General features: G+C 33.8%; 1 protein-coding gene across 2 annotated transcripts in view; it reads right to left on the reverse strand.

Annotated features, from left to right (window-relative positions):
• The window catches only part of EYS (eyes shut homolog), a 2,089,174-nt gene that overhangs the window by 1,213,846 nt on the left and 854,535 nt on the right, over positions 1-20,793 (reverse strand). For both annotated transcript variants that reach the window (XM_033217548.1, XM_033217547.1), the window contains one exon: positions 7,165-7,310. In XM_033217548.1, coding sequence (XP_033073439.1) covers positions 7,165-7,310 — 146 coding nt within the window. The remainder of the gene's footprint in view (positions 1-7,164; positions 7,311-20,793) is intronic.

The raw sequence follows: 20,793 nt of genomic DNA on the forward strand, positions 1-20,793 counted from the left end.
ACAATGATCAAGTGGGCTACCTCCCTGGGATGCAAGGCTGGTTCAACTATCACAAATCAATAAACGTAACCAAGCATATAAACAGAACCAAAGACAAAAATCACATGATTATCTCAATAGATGCAGAAAAGGCTTTTGACAAAATTCAACAGCCCTTCATGCTAAAAACGCTCAATAAATTTGGTATTGATGGAACATACCTCAAAATAATAAGAGCTATTTATGATAAACCCACAGCCATATCATACTGAATGGGCAAAACTGGAAAAATTCCCTTTGAAAACTGGCACAAGACAGGGATGCCCTCTCTCACCACTCCTATTCAACATAGTGTTGGAAGTTCTGGCTAGGGCAATCAGGCAAGAGAAAGAAATCAAGGGTATCCAGTTAGGAAAAGAAGAAGTCAAATTGTCCCTGTTTGCAGATGACATGATTGTATATTTAGAAAACCCCATTGTCTCAGCCCAAAATCTCCTTAAGCTGATAAGCACCTTCAGCAAAGTCTCAGGATACAAAATTAATGTGCAAAAATCACAAGCATTCTTATACACCAGTAACAGACAAACAGAGAGCCAAATCATGAATGAACTTCCATTCACAATTGCTTCCAAGAGAATAAAATACCTAGGAATCCAACTTACAAGGGATGTAAAGGACCTCTTCAAGGAGAACTACAAACCACTGCTCAGTGAAATAAAAGAGGACACTAACAAATGGAAGAACCTACAATACTCATGGATAGGAAGAATCAATATCGTGAAAATGGCCATACTGCCCAAGGTTATTTATAGATTCAATGCCATCCCCATCAAGCTGCCAATGAGTTTCTTCACAGAATTGGAAAAAACTGCTTTAAAGTTCATATGGAACCAAAAAGAGCCCGCATTGCCAAGACAATCCTAAGTCAAAAGGACAAAGCTGGAGGCATCACGCTACCTGACTTCAAACTATACTACAAGGCTACAGTAACCAAAACAGCATGGTACTGGTACCAAAACAGAGATATAGACCAATGGAACAGAACAGAGTCCTCAGAAATAATACCACACATCTACAGCCATCTGATCTTTGACAAACCTGAGAGAAACAAGAAATGGGGAAAGGACTCCCTATTTAATAAATGGTGCTGGAAAATTGGCTAGCCATAAGTAGAAAACTGAAACTGGATCCTTTCCTTACTCCTTATGGAAAATTAATTCAAGATGGATTAGAGAATTAAATGTTAGACCTAATACCATAAAAACCTTAGAAGAAAACCTAGGTAGTATCATTCAGGACATAGGCATGGGCAAGGACTTCATGTCTAAAACACCAAAAGCAATGGCAGCAAAAGCCAAAATTGACCAATGGGATATGATTAAACTAAAGAGCTTCTGCACAGCAAAAGAAACTACCATCAGAGTGAACAGGCAACCTACAGAATGGGAGAAAATTTTGCAATCTACTCATCTGACAAAGGGCTAATATCCAGAATCTACAAAGAACTCAAACAAATTTACAAGAAAAAAACAACCCATCAAAAAGTGGGCATAGGATATGAACAGACATTTCTCAAAAGAAGACATCCATACAGCCAACAGACACATGAAAAAATGCTCATCATCACTGGCCATCAGAGAAATGCAAATCAAAACCACAATGAGATACCATCACACACCAGTTAGAATGGCAATCATTAAAAAGTCAGGAAACAATAGGTGTTGGAGAGGATGTGGAGAAATAGGAACAGTTTTACACTGTTGGTGGGATTGTAAACTAGTTCAACCATTATGGAAAACAGTATGGTGATTCCTCAAGGATCTGGAACTAGATGTACCATATGACCCAGCCATCCCACTACTGTGTATATACCCAAAGGATTATAAATCATGCTGCTATAAAGACACATCCACACGTATGTTTAGTGCGGCACTATTCACAATAGCAAAGACTTGGAATCAACCCAAATGTCCATCTGTGACAGACTGGATTAAGAAAATGTGGCACATATACACCATGGAATATTATGCAGCTATAAAAAAGGATGAGTTTGCGTACTTTGTAGAGACATGGATGCAGCTGGAAACCATCATTCTTAGCAAACTATCACAAGAACAGAAAACCAAACACCGCATGTTCTCACTCATAGGTGGGAACTGAACAATGAGATCACTTGGACTCGGGAAGGGGAACATCACACATCGGGGCCTATCATGGGGAGGAGTAGGGGGGAGGGATTGCATTGGGAGTTATACCTGACATAAATGACGAATTGATGGGTGCTGACGAGTTGATGGGTGCAGCACACTAACATGGCACAAGTATACATATGTAACAAACCTGCACGTTATGCACATGTACCCTAGAACTTAAAGTATAATAAAAAAAATTAAAAAGTACTATTAATGTTCGTAATTCAATGAAATAAACATCATTTGTCAACGTGCAATTTCAATGTGTAAGATCCAGCTTTTGATAAACGAGAAATGGATTTGCGAGTTCTAAGTGATAAAGGCAATTTTAAAATGGGGTTTTGGATTTGAAATGAGGATGAGACAGCTTGGACATAGTGAGCAAAGTCCATGGAAGAGACCATGGAAGTCAAGACCAGTACACAGCACCCAAATACCAAGGATAATGTCTTTCTCCATTGCGTCCAGATTAAACAGAGCAAAAGAGTGACAGATCTTTGAATAAAAAAGATATTCAACTTCAAAACTGATATAACTGAATTTTGTCTTGAAAAAGTCACATGTTGACTTGGCACAGTGACATTTTCTTCTGTTAGATGAAATTAGACCCATACATTATATGGAATTCATTATTACAGAAATAACATATTTTTGCACATTTGAGTTGTGAAAGTGAATTTTAAATCTTGTCACATAAGGGAAAAGTGGTTGAGCACAATTCAGTTGCCTGTTTAATGTAGCTCCTGCCTACATTAACAGAAAAAGGAAATGGTAAATGCTATGTTAATAATGTTGCTGTCCTTGACAAAGAGAAGTGATTACTATTAATCTAAAGCTAAATATAATCAAATACCAAATATTTTCCTAAATGTTTATGTCTATAGACTTATAGTTATCAATCAAACAAAAAATAAACACTAAACCCTTTGTGTTTACATTATTACAGATGCATAATATGTAATTAGAAATTTGAAGTTGTTTTTACATCTTTTAGTTCCCATTCAATTAATTATCTTTTTATTCTATTTTAATACATCTTGTTAAACTAGGAACTCAGGTGACAAATTGTACCAGAGTAGACTAAACTTTGTTGGAGAGAAGAGATAAAATGGTGAGCAAGTAGAGCTGGGGAGTCTCCTCAGATGAACTGATAACGAAATCAGAATTTCACAAAACTATAATGAGTTCAGTGGATAAAATGGGTGTTATAGAAGAAAAATAACAGAAGCCAAGAGTCTAAGAAAAGATTCCTATAGAAAGTTGCATCTGAGTTAAGGTATGAGGATCAGTACTTGCAATAAGATAAATGGAATATTTTAGGCAGCAGAAACAATATGATAATAATATCTTTACAATAACCAAAAATGTACAATTGGTCAATTGTCCATATTTTACCAAACTATGCTTCTTTATCCATACATTCAAAGCAGATTGTTTTACTTCTTATGTAGATTGGGCATTTGGCAAAAAATATATTCAGAAGAAAGCTTATTTATCTCAAGCAGAAAATATTATAACCGAATATAGTCATAGGTTTGCATGTGTATATGAAACATATCCAAGAAAAAAGATGCATCGCTTTGAAACAAACATAATTATATTTTATTATTCTGAACTATTGAATTGTATATGTTTTCTACATGACATTATTATCAAAGTTATTATTTCTAAGATAGGACTTAGGCGTTTTAAAATATTTAACTTTTCTCTCAGATATATAAATATTATTATAGATATAAACACAGATGTAGACATGACTACATGTAATCTTATTTAAAGTCCTTAAGCACAAGTTTGTAAACTTTTATCTACAGATTAATAATATATAACTGTCTAGTTAAGAGGCAACTTCTTGCTAAATGAGTGAATGACTATTTTAGAAAGCAATACAAATTTATTGCTTATATTCATCTTTCCTAAATTTAAATCACTAATAATTAAAACTCAAATTCATAAGTCAATATTCTTTAGGAAAGACAGTTAGACAATACTGCAAATCTACTGATAAACTGATTTATATATTTTGCAAGATAAAACATAAGCCTTTGATTATATGCCATCACTTGTGTACTTCTTGTTCATTAAATTCAGTCAACTCACTACATGCATAAATTTGGACTATATTTGTGATATTGTTTAATTAATAATACTCAAGATAAATTAATTATAGAATGACTTTAAATAGTCAACTTTGTGAATGTTTATTATCTGTTTCCAATTCTAGATACCACAAGTCTCCATAAGAATAAGAACCATATCAGCCTTGATCATCACAAAATCTCAACAGCAAATAGAATACAAGGAATAAAATAAAGAAGTATTGAGTTAATCATTGATAGCTTGTGTACATATTATTTAATGTGTTCTTCTAAGAATGCTCTGATTTAGATAATTAAGAATCATAAACTTTCCTGGTCAGAGTCTTGAAAAATTTATATCCTTAATAACTTGGTTAAATATATTAATAGGTGTAGGCAAAGCTAAATTTTTCTGAATAATATATTTGGTTACCAAATTTTAACCTATTTAATATTGTATTTAATGTTATTTTATCTTTCTTCTATACCACTAATACCATTTCATTCAAATTTTGTTTTTGTTTTTTTTTTTTCTGATGGAACAAAGCTAGAGTAGAAATAAAACTGGGATAGAGAGGGATGTATATTTTGGTTCTGGCTCTGTCACTACCAGATGTATGATCTTGAAAAATATACAAAAGTGTAACATCCTTGTGTTTCAAAGTTTAAGATTCTTTAAGTAAAACCTTGCAGTGTCATGACTCTCTTGAAATGGAACAAACTAACAATGAATAGATTTAAACATCTCACAAAACAGTAATGCTTTAGGAGCCTTGAAAAAAAAAAAAAAAAAAAGATTTCCAGAGAAGGCTAAGAAAAATAAATGCTATTAAGTGTCTGAGAATCAGGAAAAGCTATATCTGTCCATGCATGACAGAGAAGGTCAATTTGAATGTCAAAAGAGCATGTACAGAAAAACAAATACATATAACTTTCTTGAGGGGGAAAACTTATTTTTGAACGTCCAGTCATATATCTTTCTTGGTTTGAAACCAAACTGTAACACATATTTCATAATATTTTTTCTATATTCAGCTGTAAATTCTGAAAGTGGTACACTTTTAATTTCTTACCTTCCACTGAACCTTAAAAAGGACATGTGAGCCAGTTTTGCTCAATGACATGTTAGCAGGTTTTGATTGTTATTCAAAAAAGGTTCTCCTTATATAAAGACTCAACACAGTTAGCACCACTCTTTTCCCTTGACTCAAGTGTAGAAATAATGACTTAAGTCATTGCATCAGCAATTCTGAATACGCGAGCCTATAGTCATGAATTGTAAACTAAGAAAACCATTATCCCATTCTGGTACTATCAAGCCACTGGACCAACAACCAGTAACTGTCTACCTACAGAATTCTTATTATCTAAGAAAAAATGAACCCTATCTATTAAGGACAATAATTAATTCAGTTTTCTTTTACTTGTAGCTGTACCAATATGCAAACATATATTAAAACATCTGAAATCATGTGCCACTGGTAACAACTTAGATAATATCATTTTAAAACAATGCTAAGTACCATATTTTGAAATGAAATTAGAGAGGTTATTAAAAGAAAAATAAAGAACATGTTAATCTTTCAAATGTTAAGATACATTTAAAATATCAGAGCAAGGTGTTATAACAAATAATTTTACAAAATGTGTTTCTTAGTCATGTTGAGCTCAGTGTGTTATTTCTTATTTTAGCACTTCTAGCAGGAGTAACAACAACAAGGTGAATAGTATTGCTAAGTGGATATATATGGTTCTACAGTGATAGCTCAATAATTTTGGAGATAATGGGCAATGTGAAACTTAGAAAGTACACTGTTTTACAGCTGAAATTCAGTGTGTCTTATTTATTATATGTAATGAACTTTGCAGAAAATGATTTTTTTTAGGAAGTATTAACTTAATCTGATACTTTTTGTGTATATAAGATTTGTAACCAAGATAACCTCTGAAGCCATCAAGATTTCTCAGAAAAGACACCTGCATATTTCTTTTTAAGGTCATGTAACTTTCTCTCACCTTTTGATTACTTATTCTCTGGAAATACTTCTAGTTCCCTTCCGTTTTTGCTTGCCAATATAATTTCCATTTGTCTAGTATTATTTTATTCCCGCTGGCAGAGAACCTAATATTAGATGTATTTAACTACTCATCCCTCAGGATAGAAATCCATATGATTTTAATACTGCACAAATCAGATGTTAATAAACTGAGATTTGAGATTTAAATACATTATCGTAATATCTGTGGGAATCGTGAAAAAAATAAATATGAAACAAAATAACACAAAAACTATATTATTGTTAGTCCCACATCATTAATACTAGTATGCCAAAACTAAAACAATATAGCTTTTTGTATTTTGTAAATGCGATTTCTCACCAGAAATTTAGAGGGCTAATGCCTCTACCTTCTATAATCTCCTTGATGACTTTTGCCTTTATGTCTGGATAAAATTTATATTGTGAAATAATTGATGTTGACAGCTAATTCCAATCTTCTTTTGCTTTACCTTTGAATTCACAATGGCTGTCTTTTTTATGTAAATGTTTTTAATGCTAAATGTATTTTAGAAATGACAGCTGTGTAATAGATAATAATAATGTTATTTCTCTCAGATTATCCATACAGAAATACTTTTTCCTATATTATAGCCATGCAAACATACTAAATTAAGTTGACTGTAAAAGACAAAAATGTAAGACAACTTAAAATCTAATCTTGGGATTTAATAAATTGAAGATAAAACACATAATTTTACTTCTTATTAATTTGTTTTATAAGAGACAAAGTATCTCTTGACATTTTTACCCTGTTTGCACCTGGCAGGTTATTTCAGGTTTTGGAGTATAAATATGAGGTTTCCATTTGCTTGCAGACAGCAATATGTTGTTGCACACAGGCAGATATGGATTTACCTGTATAACCAGGGGCACAGAGGCAGTTGTATCCATCAGTCCTGTAGGCACAATTTTCTTCATCTAGACAAGGTGAGATTTTACATTTATTTACTTCAAGTTCACAGAAGAGTCCATGGTACCCAGGTTCACAATTACAAAAAAATCTGGAAAAAAGTGGAAAAATTAGAAATATCCATGTAACATTGATAATCATTTATTATATATGATTCATATTTGTATTTTAAATGTAAGACATTTGACATAATTTAAATAAATAATATATATCATTCATGTTTTCTTTGAAAAAATATAGCAATTCCCCTTGCAAAATTTTGTTCTGCTCAAATATTCTTGATGTGTGAAATTTTGAAAGACAATGTGTTGGGTAAATAATTAATGTAACCTGATGAATACTAGTATCAAAATATAGAAATAATTTCCAAAGGAGATATTAAACTTATCAAAACTGTATACTTAGCAAAAATAGGTCTTCATACTTTTTCCTTTTAGAAGTCTAGATAAAGAAGCTCTAGAAACTTTCCTTAAAATGTTTTTGAGCTAGATTTTTATTTAGATTTTTTGAGGAAACTCTTCCTAATTAACTTCATTCATCATTTTATAACCACAGAAGTCTAACATCCCCCATGCTCCTTCTTTTACTTCTTCAACCAACATTAATTAATTGAGCACCAGGCATTAGTCAGGTACTCATATTCAAGTGTAAATTAAACTTGAGCCTGCTTTTGAAAGTCTCAGGAACAGGACAGGAATACAGATGTGTAAATATTACAGTAGATACATATCAACTGAGACAGGTCCCATGAAAGCATGGATAACTGCTAGAGAAGAGGTTACAGGAAAGGTCTTACTCAGTATTAATAAAGAAGGAGCGGGATCAGTGTTTTAAAATTCTGTATATGAGTGAAAACATGCAGCATTTATCTTTCTGTGCTAGGTATATTTCATTTACAGTAATGTCCTCCGGGTTCATGTATGTTGTTACAAATAACAGGAATTCATTCTTTTTTATGGCTGAAGAGTATTTCATTGTTTATGTATACTACATATTTTTTATTCATTCATCTCTTAAGTAAAACAAGCCAGTCAGCAGGGAAGAGGGGATAGGAAAGGTTGATTGATGGGTGAAAAGTTACAGTTAGAAAGGAAGAATAAATTTGGTGTCCTATTGCACAGTACAGTGACTGTAGTAAACAGTAAGGTATTGTATATTCAAAATAGCTAGGGGAGAAAATTTTGAATGTTTGCACCACAAAGAAATGATGAATGTTTGAGGTGATCTCTATGCTAATTATCCTGATTTGCTCATTACAAACGAATGAACAAACGTGCTGTAATACAATATATTATGTAGTATAATGATACAATGTATTAATGTATCAAAATAGCACAACACATAAATGTTATAATTATGTGTAAATTAAAAATAAAATTAATAGAAAGAGTAAGGAATGTTTGTACCAGTTGGACAGAAGGCATTGAAATGTCATATGCAATGGGATACTTGTGAAAGAGTAGATTATTTCCCAAGAGCTCTTCATGTGACTAGGGACATTACTATAATCACCTTTTTAGAGTAACACTAATCCAATTACTAACTTCTTAAATTTTTGTTCAGATAGTCAAACTGTTTTTGTCCATCTTATTCATTTTACAAATATCTCCCCATCTAGTGAGAAGTAATGTAATTAATCTACCAAATGCCTTACTAAAATCAATATGTTTGTTAATAATACTTTCTTTGATTGCTACTTGGTGTTCTCACTGAATTAATGATGATTCCAAGGAATCACAGAATAGATACGAATTGGACACAGAATTCTCAAAAATAGCAGTGAAAAGTATCTCAAGAAATGATTTTTTTCATACTGGCAAATTTAAAAATGTTATATTGCTATAGAAACAAATAATCACTTTCATTTCAATTTATGTATTTCTTTCATGTACTTCTAACAGTTCTATTATATTTATAGAAGTTTCAAAATCTAATTTCTATTTTAAAATATTGAATATTAGAAAATTATTTTGAGATATCTTGCTTTCTCAGTGTTTCATGATAATCACCACCGATTGTCTCATTTTTTTCTAAGTAGTACTTTACTCATTACTACTTTATAGAATTTTCTCTCTCTCTCATTTTGAAAATCAGAAAATCATAACTTACCTTGTCTTTTGTCACCCAAATTTTGTTTTCTATTAATACAAATGATTCTTTAGTGGTGTCATATCAATCAGTACCCAAGTACCCTAAAATCTGGAAATCTGGACCACTAAAAAACCAGAGATGCTCTTCATTAGTGATTCTTGTCTGAGTCAATTTTCTCCATTCTATTTGCCAAATGGTACTTTTCTAATACCTTTGTTCTTCACTTACTAGTTGACATTCTACCTTTAGAAAGAGTATCTTCATTTATTCATTCATTTTTTCAATGATTTTTTTATCAATATGGACTCATGGATTTTTATTTTCTCAATGGATAAAATATATAATAATTACTATTTATTTTAATGTTTAATTTGTCAGAGATTTAGATAAGGGAAGCTCTTCAAGCTGGCTTCTCTTTTCTTTTGACATATCCTCATTCTTTGATCATTCCCACTTTCTAGCACAAGATGCTCCAGGTTTATCTTAATGCATTCTCTGTCCTAGATTTGGCATCAGCCATTTTTTTCAGGAGCCCTGGTTTCTTTAAGTGAAGAATATTACTTAGAAATTAAATTATTGATATGTCCATCACTATATGTATAAATATAGCTACATGTATGGATACATTGGCATATGTATGTACCCATATAGTTGTATGTATATAACTGTGTTTGTGTATACGTACATAGTCTTTTTCTGTATCTTTGTGCATGTTTGTGTTTGTGTGTGTTTTAAACACATATATAGGAATGCATGAGCTCATACCAAACACTCCAATCATAATTTAACACAACAGGTTTCATTTTAATCCAGTCTATTTCTTTATCTGAAATTATTTTTTTTAAGTAACAAGAAACATGATTTTCATTATCTTAAATATACTTACTTACTTGTTCCATAAGTTAATGGGAAATTTTTGTGAAATGTCTTTTTGTCATGATTAAGATGTAGGTTTTGCCGAATGTTAATTTTTTTGTCTGTATAGTTATCTTGAAGATACACGAAGAGATTCAGATTTTGATACCTACCCAGAATTCTTGTTTTTTTAATTATGATTTCCTTCTGAATTGTGCTTTTGATAGTTTTACTAAATGTTATATTCATTTTTTGCTTCCATGTCCATCCTTCAAATATATTCACCCTAATTTAAAATGAACTTCTCAAAAAGTTCTGCTGCTTTGTTTGTCCTTTAACATTTATCGTGTAACTTATTTTATGAATCTCAAATACATACCTTACGCTTCTGATTTTGAAAGTGATGTCACACAGTAAATAAACATACATGTACTATCTCAAGACTTACGGAAGTTTATTTTTCTAAAGTTTTTGGCATACAGATACTATGTGAAGAATTATTTTTAATAATAAGAATTATAATGATCCTTTCTTCAAAGAATGCTTCGCTTCTATTCCAATAACCTCTCTTTCCTTTTTGCTCTCATTCCAAGACCATTATTTTTTTCTCATTTTCTAAACTACTCCTGAAGTCTGAACTTTTCAACATCACAAAAATATGCTTTACTTTTACATAAAATAAATTCCAAGCATTATTAAATTTCAAGACTCTGTTAACCCACAGATGCCTGTTCAACTGGAATGTTGGGGGTCCCTGCTTTGTTAATAATGATGAGAAAAGGCCCTGGGATTTTAGAGTCCATTTGGAAGTTTTCTGAATGGCATCTAAAATTTTGTAAAGATCAAAGAGAAAAATCATCGTCCCACTATTAATAGCAGCCCTGGTGAAACAGTTTACAGAAAACACTGAACTTATGTTTCTTATTTTCCACCACGCTAAACAATATGAGGGCAAATTTGTGTGAAAATAACATTTGACTCTAGAACAGAGCATCTACCTTTAATCCTTGTCTCTGTTTTCCCAGAAAAATGTAAATGTTCGCATTTTCTCTTTCTCCTTGCCTCCCTCCACCTGCCCCACCCTGCTCTCTTCCTGTTCCCTGTCTCTAATAGGAAGGGCAAGCACAATGCTGTAGTACTTGGGACGTTTTCACTATGCACTTAACATTGGCCCTTCAAAACGTTAAAAAAATAAAAGTGTACAGGGTATGTCTGAAAAGATCCTTACCAAATTTTTTCCCCTACTGGCCTCTGACTATAGTGTGCAATTACTTCAGCTTTGGCATAATTTTCATTTCACTATTACCTGCTGAGGGTCCCTTGATGCGAACCGCCACTAATAAGGCTAGAGAAAAATTAAAAGTAAACCTGTTTTTTATTAATGTCCTAAGGGATCCAGTCAAATGTACGGTAAGTATTGCATTTTATGTTAAATGTCCCTAAAGTATATTTTTCTTTGATAAACTCAATTTTAATAGCTTTTAAAATATACATATATAATAATATCTTCTATCTTGAGAGAACAATTAAGACCATGAAATATGTATTTTTGTTGAAATAAAAATTTCTCATTTAAATAAAAAGCTTTCACTTCAAAAGTTTTACTAGAATCAGACAAATATATTGTCAAAGTATTAAAATTATAATTCATATGTTTAATTTGGCATTGGCCTAAACTTTTTCAAATAGGTGTTCAAGATACTTTTTCAATCACTAATCATTTTAACAGTGACTTCTCAAGAAAATTCAACATATTAAAATAGAGATAAGGAAGAGTAACTATAATTGCATAAAATGATATTGCCAAACTGAAAAAAGATGGAAAAATGCAAGATAATCACACAAATTTGTAGCCCCCAAATTAGCCATGATTACATTTAATTTACATTATTCTTGTATACTTTTTCTCTTATTGCAGATGAGAGAGGAATTAATAAGTGGATGTGTTATTTGTATGCTTCTGAAGAGTTATTTTAAAATGTAATTATTAAATAGATTGAATAGTATTACAAAATCCAAATATAGAACAGAATGTTTAATGAGAGTTTTGATTCTAAAATGTATTTGCAATAAGATTAAATCATACTTGTTTGAGTAGATATTTTTTAAAAGCTTACATTCAAAAGAAGAAAATGAAATTGTAAAGTGTCACAGGTGAAACTTTCTGATAAGGACTTTTTAGCCTATGTTAAAGCAATTCTAATTTTGAAAGAATTTATATTGCATTTTAAAGCATTTCTACTTTTTTGTGATATTATAATTGCATTCATGAACCACACTTCTTTATAATTAATAATTTTTACTTAGAACATGAATAATCTATTTCATATTTGCAACAGGTATTTATTATGTTATATATAAATATATGTCTACATTATTTATCATAATCACAATATGTCTTTATATGTTTTTATTATAATTGCATGTGGGTGTGAATCTGATTTCAAACAGTGATGTTATAGTAAATTCTCTAGTAGAATAAACATCATTTGGATTGATGACTGTTTCTAGGAAACAGTTACAGAAGAGTAAACAGATTTTTGTCTTTTGGTGAAATGCATATTAACTAATCACTTTTAAATTTGTAACAGTGAAGAATTACTCAATTTGTGAACATCACAAACTGAATGGTCACAATATGCTTGTTGATAATGATCTGACTATGACAATCACATCAGCCAAGCTTTTGCAACATTTTCTTCTATGTTTTCTTTAAATGGACTAGCCACTGTTACCGTAATTGTTCTTGCAAATTCTGTTTAGTTGTAAATTTTCAGTAGATAGATACTATTGTGAGTGACTTAAGTGAACTACTAGCAATGACTTGAAAAGACATTAGTTGTATTGGATAACATATGCTATGAAGTGTCAGAAAAATGTAAATTCCAGTGTTCACTTTTGCAATGGATTTGTATATTAATTAGGGCTGTCATTCATGTGCCATTATATCTCAGCAAACTCATCTTTAAATCATGTTACTAGAGGTAAGTCTTAATTGTTGCAGGCCACAGTTGCAATAACCACAAGAGAGAATAGAATAGATTAAAAACATGAATCTAACTATGAGGCATATATGTAGTAACTCTTGTTTTTAATATGTTTTTGTTTATGTGGCTACAGTTTAATTTACTTTGAACTAACTATAAAATTATTTGTTTTAAATGAATTGGTAGATTACTTGAAATATTTTTAATGAGTAATTAATAAATTAAGTTTTTCAAAAAAATTACTTTCTTTAACAAGAAATAAGACAATCAAATGTGACTACCTCATTTTCAGCTGCTAATTGATTTTTAATCTTTGAAAGATTTTAATTCATTGAAAATGGCTTTTATTATAATAATTTACACCAGGTAATTTTCTAAGAATAGAATAATTAACACCTGTATGCCCATCACCCATATTTAAATCATCTTAGTATTGATTCATGTTGCTGAAAGTTTTTTAAGGAAAACACACAAAACATAGTTAATCTGTCACATATATGATATATATATATGTGTGTGTGTGTATATGTGTGTATATATATCTGAGACCTGTCATAAATATGTATGCACACTCCTATGCATCCATTCAATTAATTATCCTCCATTCCTCACTACTGGGAGAAAATTACTACTCTTAAGATGCTATGTATTTTTTAAAATATGTTTTAATACTTCACTAAATATGAATTACATATCATATTATTCTGAGACTTATTTTTTCAGTCAATTAGACATTTTAATAAATATTTAAGGGATATACTTTTCTATACTTTATTCACAGTAAGTAATGTATAGATGCTTATGATTATGTTGCACTGTATTTGTTTCGTTTTCTAATGTTTACCAATGTCAAGATATTGGAAAGGAATCACCTTGTTCATATATCCTTGCTGACAGTGCTGGATGTTGCCATGGAATTGGGTTTCATGATATTAATTAAAATAGATCTAAGAATGCATAGACTATTGGATATGCTTGACAATCAGATGCAAAATGAGCAAATAAGCATATAAATCAGAGAAACAGAGTGGACATCAGTGGACTGATTCACAGATATCTATGGCAGAGGCTAATTGATGATGGGGTTTTAGAAATAAAATATATAAACAGTCTAGTTATGGTGCTGCCTCATGTATATAGAATGAAAGGTATAGTTCTGGAGGACAGAGACATAATTCAATTTAGCTTTGTAGGGATTCTCTGCCTCTTTCACAATTCCAAGACCTAAGTTATGTCACAGACTCAATTACTCAACTGAAAATCAGGGTTTGCCCTCTTAAGAGGAATCTTTAATAGAGTCATAGGTATTTTATGTATCCTTTTGAAGTCTTCCTCAGAGGTATCTGAGGCTATTTACCAGTATGACTGTTCTCTGGTGAAAGAAAGATATTCAGACCTTTTAGGAGTTGCTGAATACTGGTTCTGAAAGTATACTTAACTTTACAATGCTACTAACCCACTAGTAGAAACAAATTATTGAGTTCAATTCAGATGAGGTCACAAATACATCTTCTCTTTGATTTTGTTTTTTACCCATAGTTCTTGAATATACAGTGTAGTTGATATCTTTAGTAACAGCACAATTTCTACATTAGAGTAAGAGCTATTATGGAGGAAAATACAATTGGAAGATCTTGCCCTGCCCCTATGGACCTGTGGAGATTTTAAACTGACAGCAATTTTGTATTCCTTTGGTACTTGTAGTGATTGGTGTCCCCTTGAAAGGACTGAAAGTTGCAGGGGTGGTGGTTCCAAACATCCCTACTTATCTCACCAGATTGGACAATGTGAAAGCTAGGTAGGGCACAGAAAATGAGAGGAATGATAGAAAATTTTTGGAAACTTAAACAGGATCTGATGCAAATTTCACCAATTCTAAAGTTTGGATTTCTATGAAGATAGATAAACAGAGCTCCTGGTACCTGAGTCCAACTATGGCAGAGAAAATTAGTTATTTTGTGTTCTAATTAGTGCAGCTCCACTTGAATTTGTCAGAATGCCCTTTTAAAGATATTTCAAAAGGCCTAAATAAATAGATAACAATTTTTCTTAAATTGCCCTACACATTCAATGAAATTCCAATCAAAGTTGCTTGTTTGAATGTATAAGCAAAACAGCATGGTACTGGTACCAAAACAGAGATATAGACTGATGGAACAGAACAGAGTCCTCAGAAATAATACCACACATCTACAGCCATCTGATCTTTGACAAACCTGACAAAAACAAGAAATGGGGAAAGGATTCCCTATTAATAAATGGTGCTGGGAAAATTGGCTAGCCATAAGTAGAAAGCTGAAACTGGATCCTTTCCCTACTCCTTATACGAAAATTAATTCAAGATGGATTAGAGACTTAAAAGTTAGACCTAATACCATAAAAACCCTAGAAGAAAACCTAGGTAATACCATTCAGGACATAGGCATGGGCAAGGACTTCATGTCTAAAACACAAAAAGCAACGTCAACAAAAGCCAAAATTGACAACTGGGATCTAATTAAACTAAAGAGCTTCTCCACAGCAAAAGAAACTACCATCAGAGTGAACAGGCAACCTACAGAATGGGAGAAAATTTTTGCAATCTACTTATCTGACAAAGGGTTAACATCCAGAACCTACAAAGAATTCAAACAAATTTACAAGAAAAAAACAAACAACCCCATCAAAAAGTGGGCAAGGGATATGAACAGACATTTCTCAAAAGAAGACATGTGTACAGCCAACAGACACATGAAAAAATGCTCGTCATCTCTGGCCATCAGAGAAATGCAAATCAAAACCACAATGAGATACCATCTCACACCAGTTAGAATAGCAATCATTAAAAGTCAGGAAACAACAGGTGCTGAAGAGGATGTGGAGAAATAGGAACACTTTTACACTGTTGGTGGGATTGTAAACTAGTTCAACCATTATGGAAAACAGTATGGCGATTCCTCAAGGATCTAGAACTAGAAGTACCATGTGACCCAGCCATCCCATTACTGGGGATATACCCAAAGGATTATAAATCATGCTGCTATAAAGACACAGGCACACGTATGTTCATTGCTGCACTATTCACAACAGCAAAGACTTGGAATCAACCCAAATGTCCATCCGTGGCAGACTGGATTAAGAAAATGTGGCACATATACACCATGGACTACTATGCAGCCATAAAAAAGGATGAGTTTGTGTCCTTTGTAGGGACATGGATGCAGCTGATAACCATCATTCTCAGCAAACTATCACAAGAACAGAAAACCAAGCACCACATGTTTTCACTCATAGGTGGGAACTGAACAATGAGATGACTTGGACTTGGGAAGGGGAACGTCACACACTGAGGCCTATTATGGGAAGTGTGGAGGGGGGATGGATTGCACTGGAGTTATACCTGATGTAAATGACGAGTTGATGGGTGCAGACGAGTTGATGGGTGCAGCACACCAATATGGCATAAGTATACATGTGTAACAAACCTGCACGTTATGCACATGTACCCTAGAACTTAAAGTATAATAATGATAATAATAAAAAAGAATACAAGTTGATTGTAACAGAAGAAATTGCCACAATATCTAAAGCTGCCTGAAGAAGATTAGGTAGCCCTACTAGTATTGAGATATTTCAAAGGTAAATAATTAAGATTTATGACACTAGCACATGGATGAGTAACTGAACTAAAGCACCAGAACAGAAATAGAGAAATAGACATATCCATATGTGGAAACATGATCTGCAACCAAGAAGGCACTACAGATCAGTGAGTAAATGATGAACTTAACATGTAACAGACATGGCTTATTTATATATAAAAAAAAAAACTTAAGAATCTAGGTTTGTTTTTTAAGTGTGTAAAGAATGAGGTAAGAATACTTTACACCCATACTCATACTTACACATACAATATGCCTGATGCATCTACATATAAAGAATATTTATTATATTTGTGAGGCTGAGACGGGTGGATCACGAGGTCAGGAGATCCAGAACATCCTGGCTAACACGGTGAAACCCCGTCTCTACTAAAAAATACAAAAAACTAGCCGGGTAAGGTGGCGGGTGCCTGTAGTCCCAGCTACTCTGGAGGCCGAGGCAGGAGAATGGCATAAACCCGGGAGGCGGAGCTTGCAGTGAGCTGAGATCCATCCGGCCACTGCACTCCAGCCCAGGCGACAGAGAGAGACTCCGTCTCAAAAAAAAAAAAAAAGAATATTTTAATAATTTTAAAGGGAAATATAGGGAGAAAAATCCTTTCATCCTAGTGTAAAGAAAAGTTAAATTTAAGATGAAACTTGCAAACCATATACTAAGTAATAGATTAATTCAAATATATTAAAATTAAGCTTTAGTACATATAACTTATAAAGGTGAAGTGTCTATTTCAATAACAACTTATATTCAATAAATACAACTAAGAAAGACATTTAAAAAATCATATATAAGGATTCTTACAAAGCAATAAGAAGAAAAATCATTAAAGCGCAGATGCTGACTCAGCAAGATGGCAGAATAGGAATTACTCAGGTCTGCATCTCCCAGAGAGACGAACTCAGAAAGCAGATGATTTCTGCATTTCCAGTTGAGGTACCCAGTTCATCTCCCTGGGACTGGTTAGACAGTGGGTGCAGCCCACAGAAAGCAAGCAGAAGCAGGGTGGGGTATTGCCTCACCCGGGAAGTGTAAGGGATCAGGGGCCTCCCTCCCCTAACCAAGGGAAGCCTGGAGGGACCTTGTTGTGAGGGACAGTGCTATCTGGTGCAAATACTATGCTTTTCTCACGGTCATTGAAACCCACAGACCAGGAGGTTCCCTCAGGTGCCTATACCACAAGGACCCTGGGTATCAGGCAAAAAACTGGGTGGCCGTTTGGGCAGACACCAAGCTAGCTGCAGGAGTCTTTTTTTCTTTTTTCTTTTTTTTCCATATTCCATTGGCACCTGAAACGCCAGCAAGACAGAGCCCTTCATTCCCATGGAAAGGGGACTGAAGTCAGGGAGTCAACTGGTCTTCCTTAGCAGATCCCACCCCTACAGAGCCCAGCAACCTAAGATCCACTGTCTTGAAATTTGCACTGCCACCACAGCAGTCTGAAGTCCACCTGGGATGCTGGAGCTTAGTTGGGGGAGGGGCGTCTGCCATTACTGAGTCTTGAGTAGGGAGTTTTCCCCTCACAGTGTGAACAAAGCCACCAGGAAGTTTAGACTGGGAGGAGCCCACTATAGCACTTCAAAGCCACTGTAGCCAGACTGCCTCTCTAGAAACCTCTTCTCTGGGCAGGGCATCTCTGAAAGAAAGGCAGTAGCCCCAGTCAGGGGCTTATGAATAAAACTCCCATATTCCTAGGACAGAGCACCTGAGGGCAGGGACAGCTGCTGGAACAGCTTTAGCAGACTTATATGTTCCTGCTTGCCGGCTCTGAAGAGCGCAGCCGATCACCCAGCACAGTGCTCAAGCTCTCCTAAAGAACAGATTGCCTCAAGTAGGTCCAGGGCCCAACAGGAGTCAACAGACACCTTATACAGGAGAGCTCTGGTTGGCATCTGGTCGGTGCTCCTCTGGGATGAAGTTCCAAAGGAAGGAGCAGGAAACAATATTTCCTTTTCTGCAGCCTCCACTGGTGATACCCAGGCAAACAGGGTCTGGAGTGGACCTTCAGCAAACTCCAGCAGACCTGGAGAAGAGGGGCCTGACTGTTACAAGGAAATCTAACAGACAGAAAGCAATAGTATCAACATCAACAGAAAAGATGGCTATGCAGAAAGTCTCTCCAAAGGTCACCAACAGCAAAGACCAAAGGTAGATAAATCCACAAAGATGTGGAAAAACCAGCACAAAAAGGCTGAAAATTTTAAAAACCAGAATGCTTATTCTCCTCCAAAGGATGACAATTTCTCACCAGTAAGGGAACAAAACTGGATGGAGAATGAGTTTGATGAATTGACAGAAGTAGGCTTTAGAAGGTGGGTAATAACAAACTCCTCTGAGCTAAAAAAGCGTGTTCTAACCCAATGCAAGGAAGCTAAGAACCTTGATAAAATGTTAGAGAAATAACCAGTTTAGAGAAGAACATAAATGACCTGATGAAGCTGAAAAACACAACATGAGAACTTTGTGAAACATACACAAGTATCAATAGCTGAATAGATCAAGTTGAAGAAAGGATATCAGAGATTGAAAATCAACTTAATGAAATAAAGCAAGAAGACAAGATTGGAGAATAAAGAATAAAAAGGAACAAACAAAGCCTACAAGAAATATGGGATTATGTGAAAAGACTAAACCTAAGTTTGATTGGTGTACCTGAAAGTGACAGGGAGAACTGAACTAAATTGGAAAACATACTTCAGGATATTATCCAGGAGAACTTCCCCAACCTAGCAAGGCAAGCCAACATTCAAATTCAGGAAATACAGAGAACACCACAAAGATACTCCTCGAGAAAAGCAACCCCAAGACAAATAATCATCAGGTTCTCCAAGGCTGAAATGAAGGGAAAAATCTTAAGGGCAGCCAGAGAGAAAGGTCAGGTTATCCACAAAGGGAAGCCCATCAGACTAACAGTGGATCTCTCTGCAGAAAACCTACAAGCCAGAAGAGAGTGGGGACCAATATTTAACATTCTTAAAGAAAATAATTTTCAACCCAAAATTTCATATCCAGCCAAACTAAGGTTCATAAGTGAAGGAGAAATAAAATCCATTACAGTCAAGAAAATGCTGGGGGATTCTGTCACCATCAGGCCTGCCTTACAAGAACTCCTGAAGGAAGCACTAAATATGGAAAGGAAAAACGGGTACCAGCCTCTGCAAAAACTAACCAAAATGTAAAGACCATTGACACTATGAAGAAACTGCATCAACTAATGGGCAAAATAACCAGCTAGCATCATAATGACAGGATCAAATTCACACGTAACAAAATTAACCTTATATGTAAATGGGCTAAATGCCCAGTTGAAAAGCACAGACAGGCAAATTGTATAAAGAGTCAAGAAACATCAGTGTGCTGCTGTATTCAGGAGATGCATCTCATATGCAAAGATACATAAAAGCTCAAAATAAAGGGATGGTTGAATATTTGCCAACGAATGGAAAGCAAAAAAAAAAAAAACCTGATAAAACAGACATTAACCAACAAAAATCAAAAAGACAAAGAATGGCATTACATAATGGTAAAGGGATCAATGTAACAACAAGAGCTAACTATACTAAATATATATGAACCCAATACAGGAGCACCCAGATTCATAAAGCAAGTACTTAGAGACTTAAAAAGAGACTTAGACTCCCACACAGTAATAGTGGTAGACTTTAACACCGAACTGTCAATATTAGACAGATCAATGAGACAGAAAATTAAAAAGGACATTCAAGATATGAACTCAGCTCTAGACCAAGTGGATATAATAGATATCTACAGAACTCTCAATCCCAAATCAACAGAAAATACATTCTTCTCAGCACCAGTAGCACTTATTCTAAAATTGACCACATAATTGGAAGTAAAACACTCCTCCACAAATGCAAAAGAATGAAAATCATAACAAACAGTCTCTCAGACCACAGTGCAACAAATTAGAACTCAGGATTAAGAAACTCACTCAAAACGGCACAACTACATGGAAACTGAACAACTTGCCCCTGAATGACTACT

Source organism: Trachypithecus francoisi, unplaced genomic scaffold (assembly GCF_009764315.1).
Source record: "Trachypithecus francoisi isolate TF-2019V2 unplaced genomic scaffold, Tfra_2.0 Lachesis_group10, whole genome shotgun sequence".
NCBI classification, from domain to species: domain Eukaryota; kingdom Metazoa; phylum Chordata; class Mammalia; order Primates; family Cercopithecidae; genus Trachypithecus; species Trachypithecus francoisi.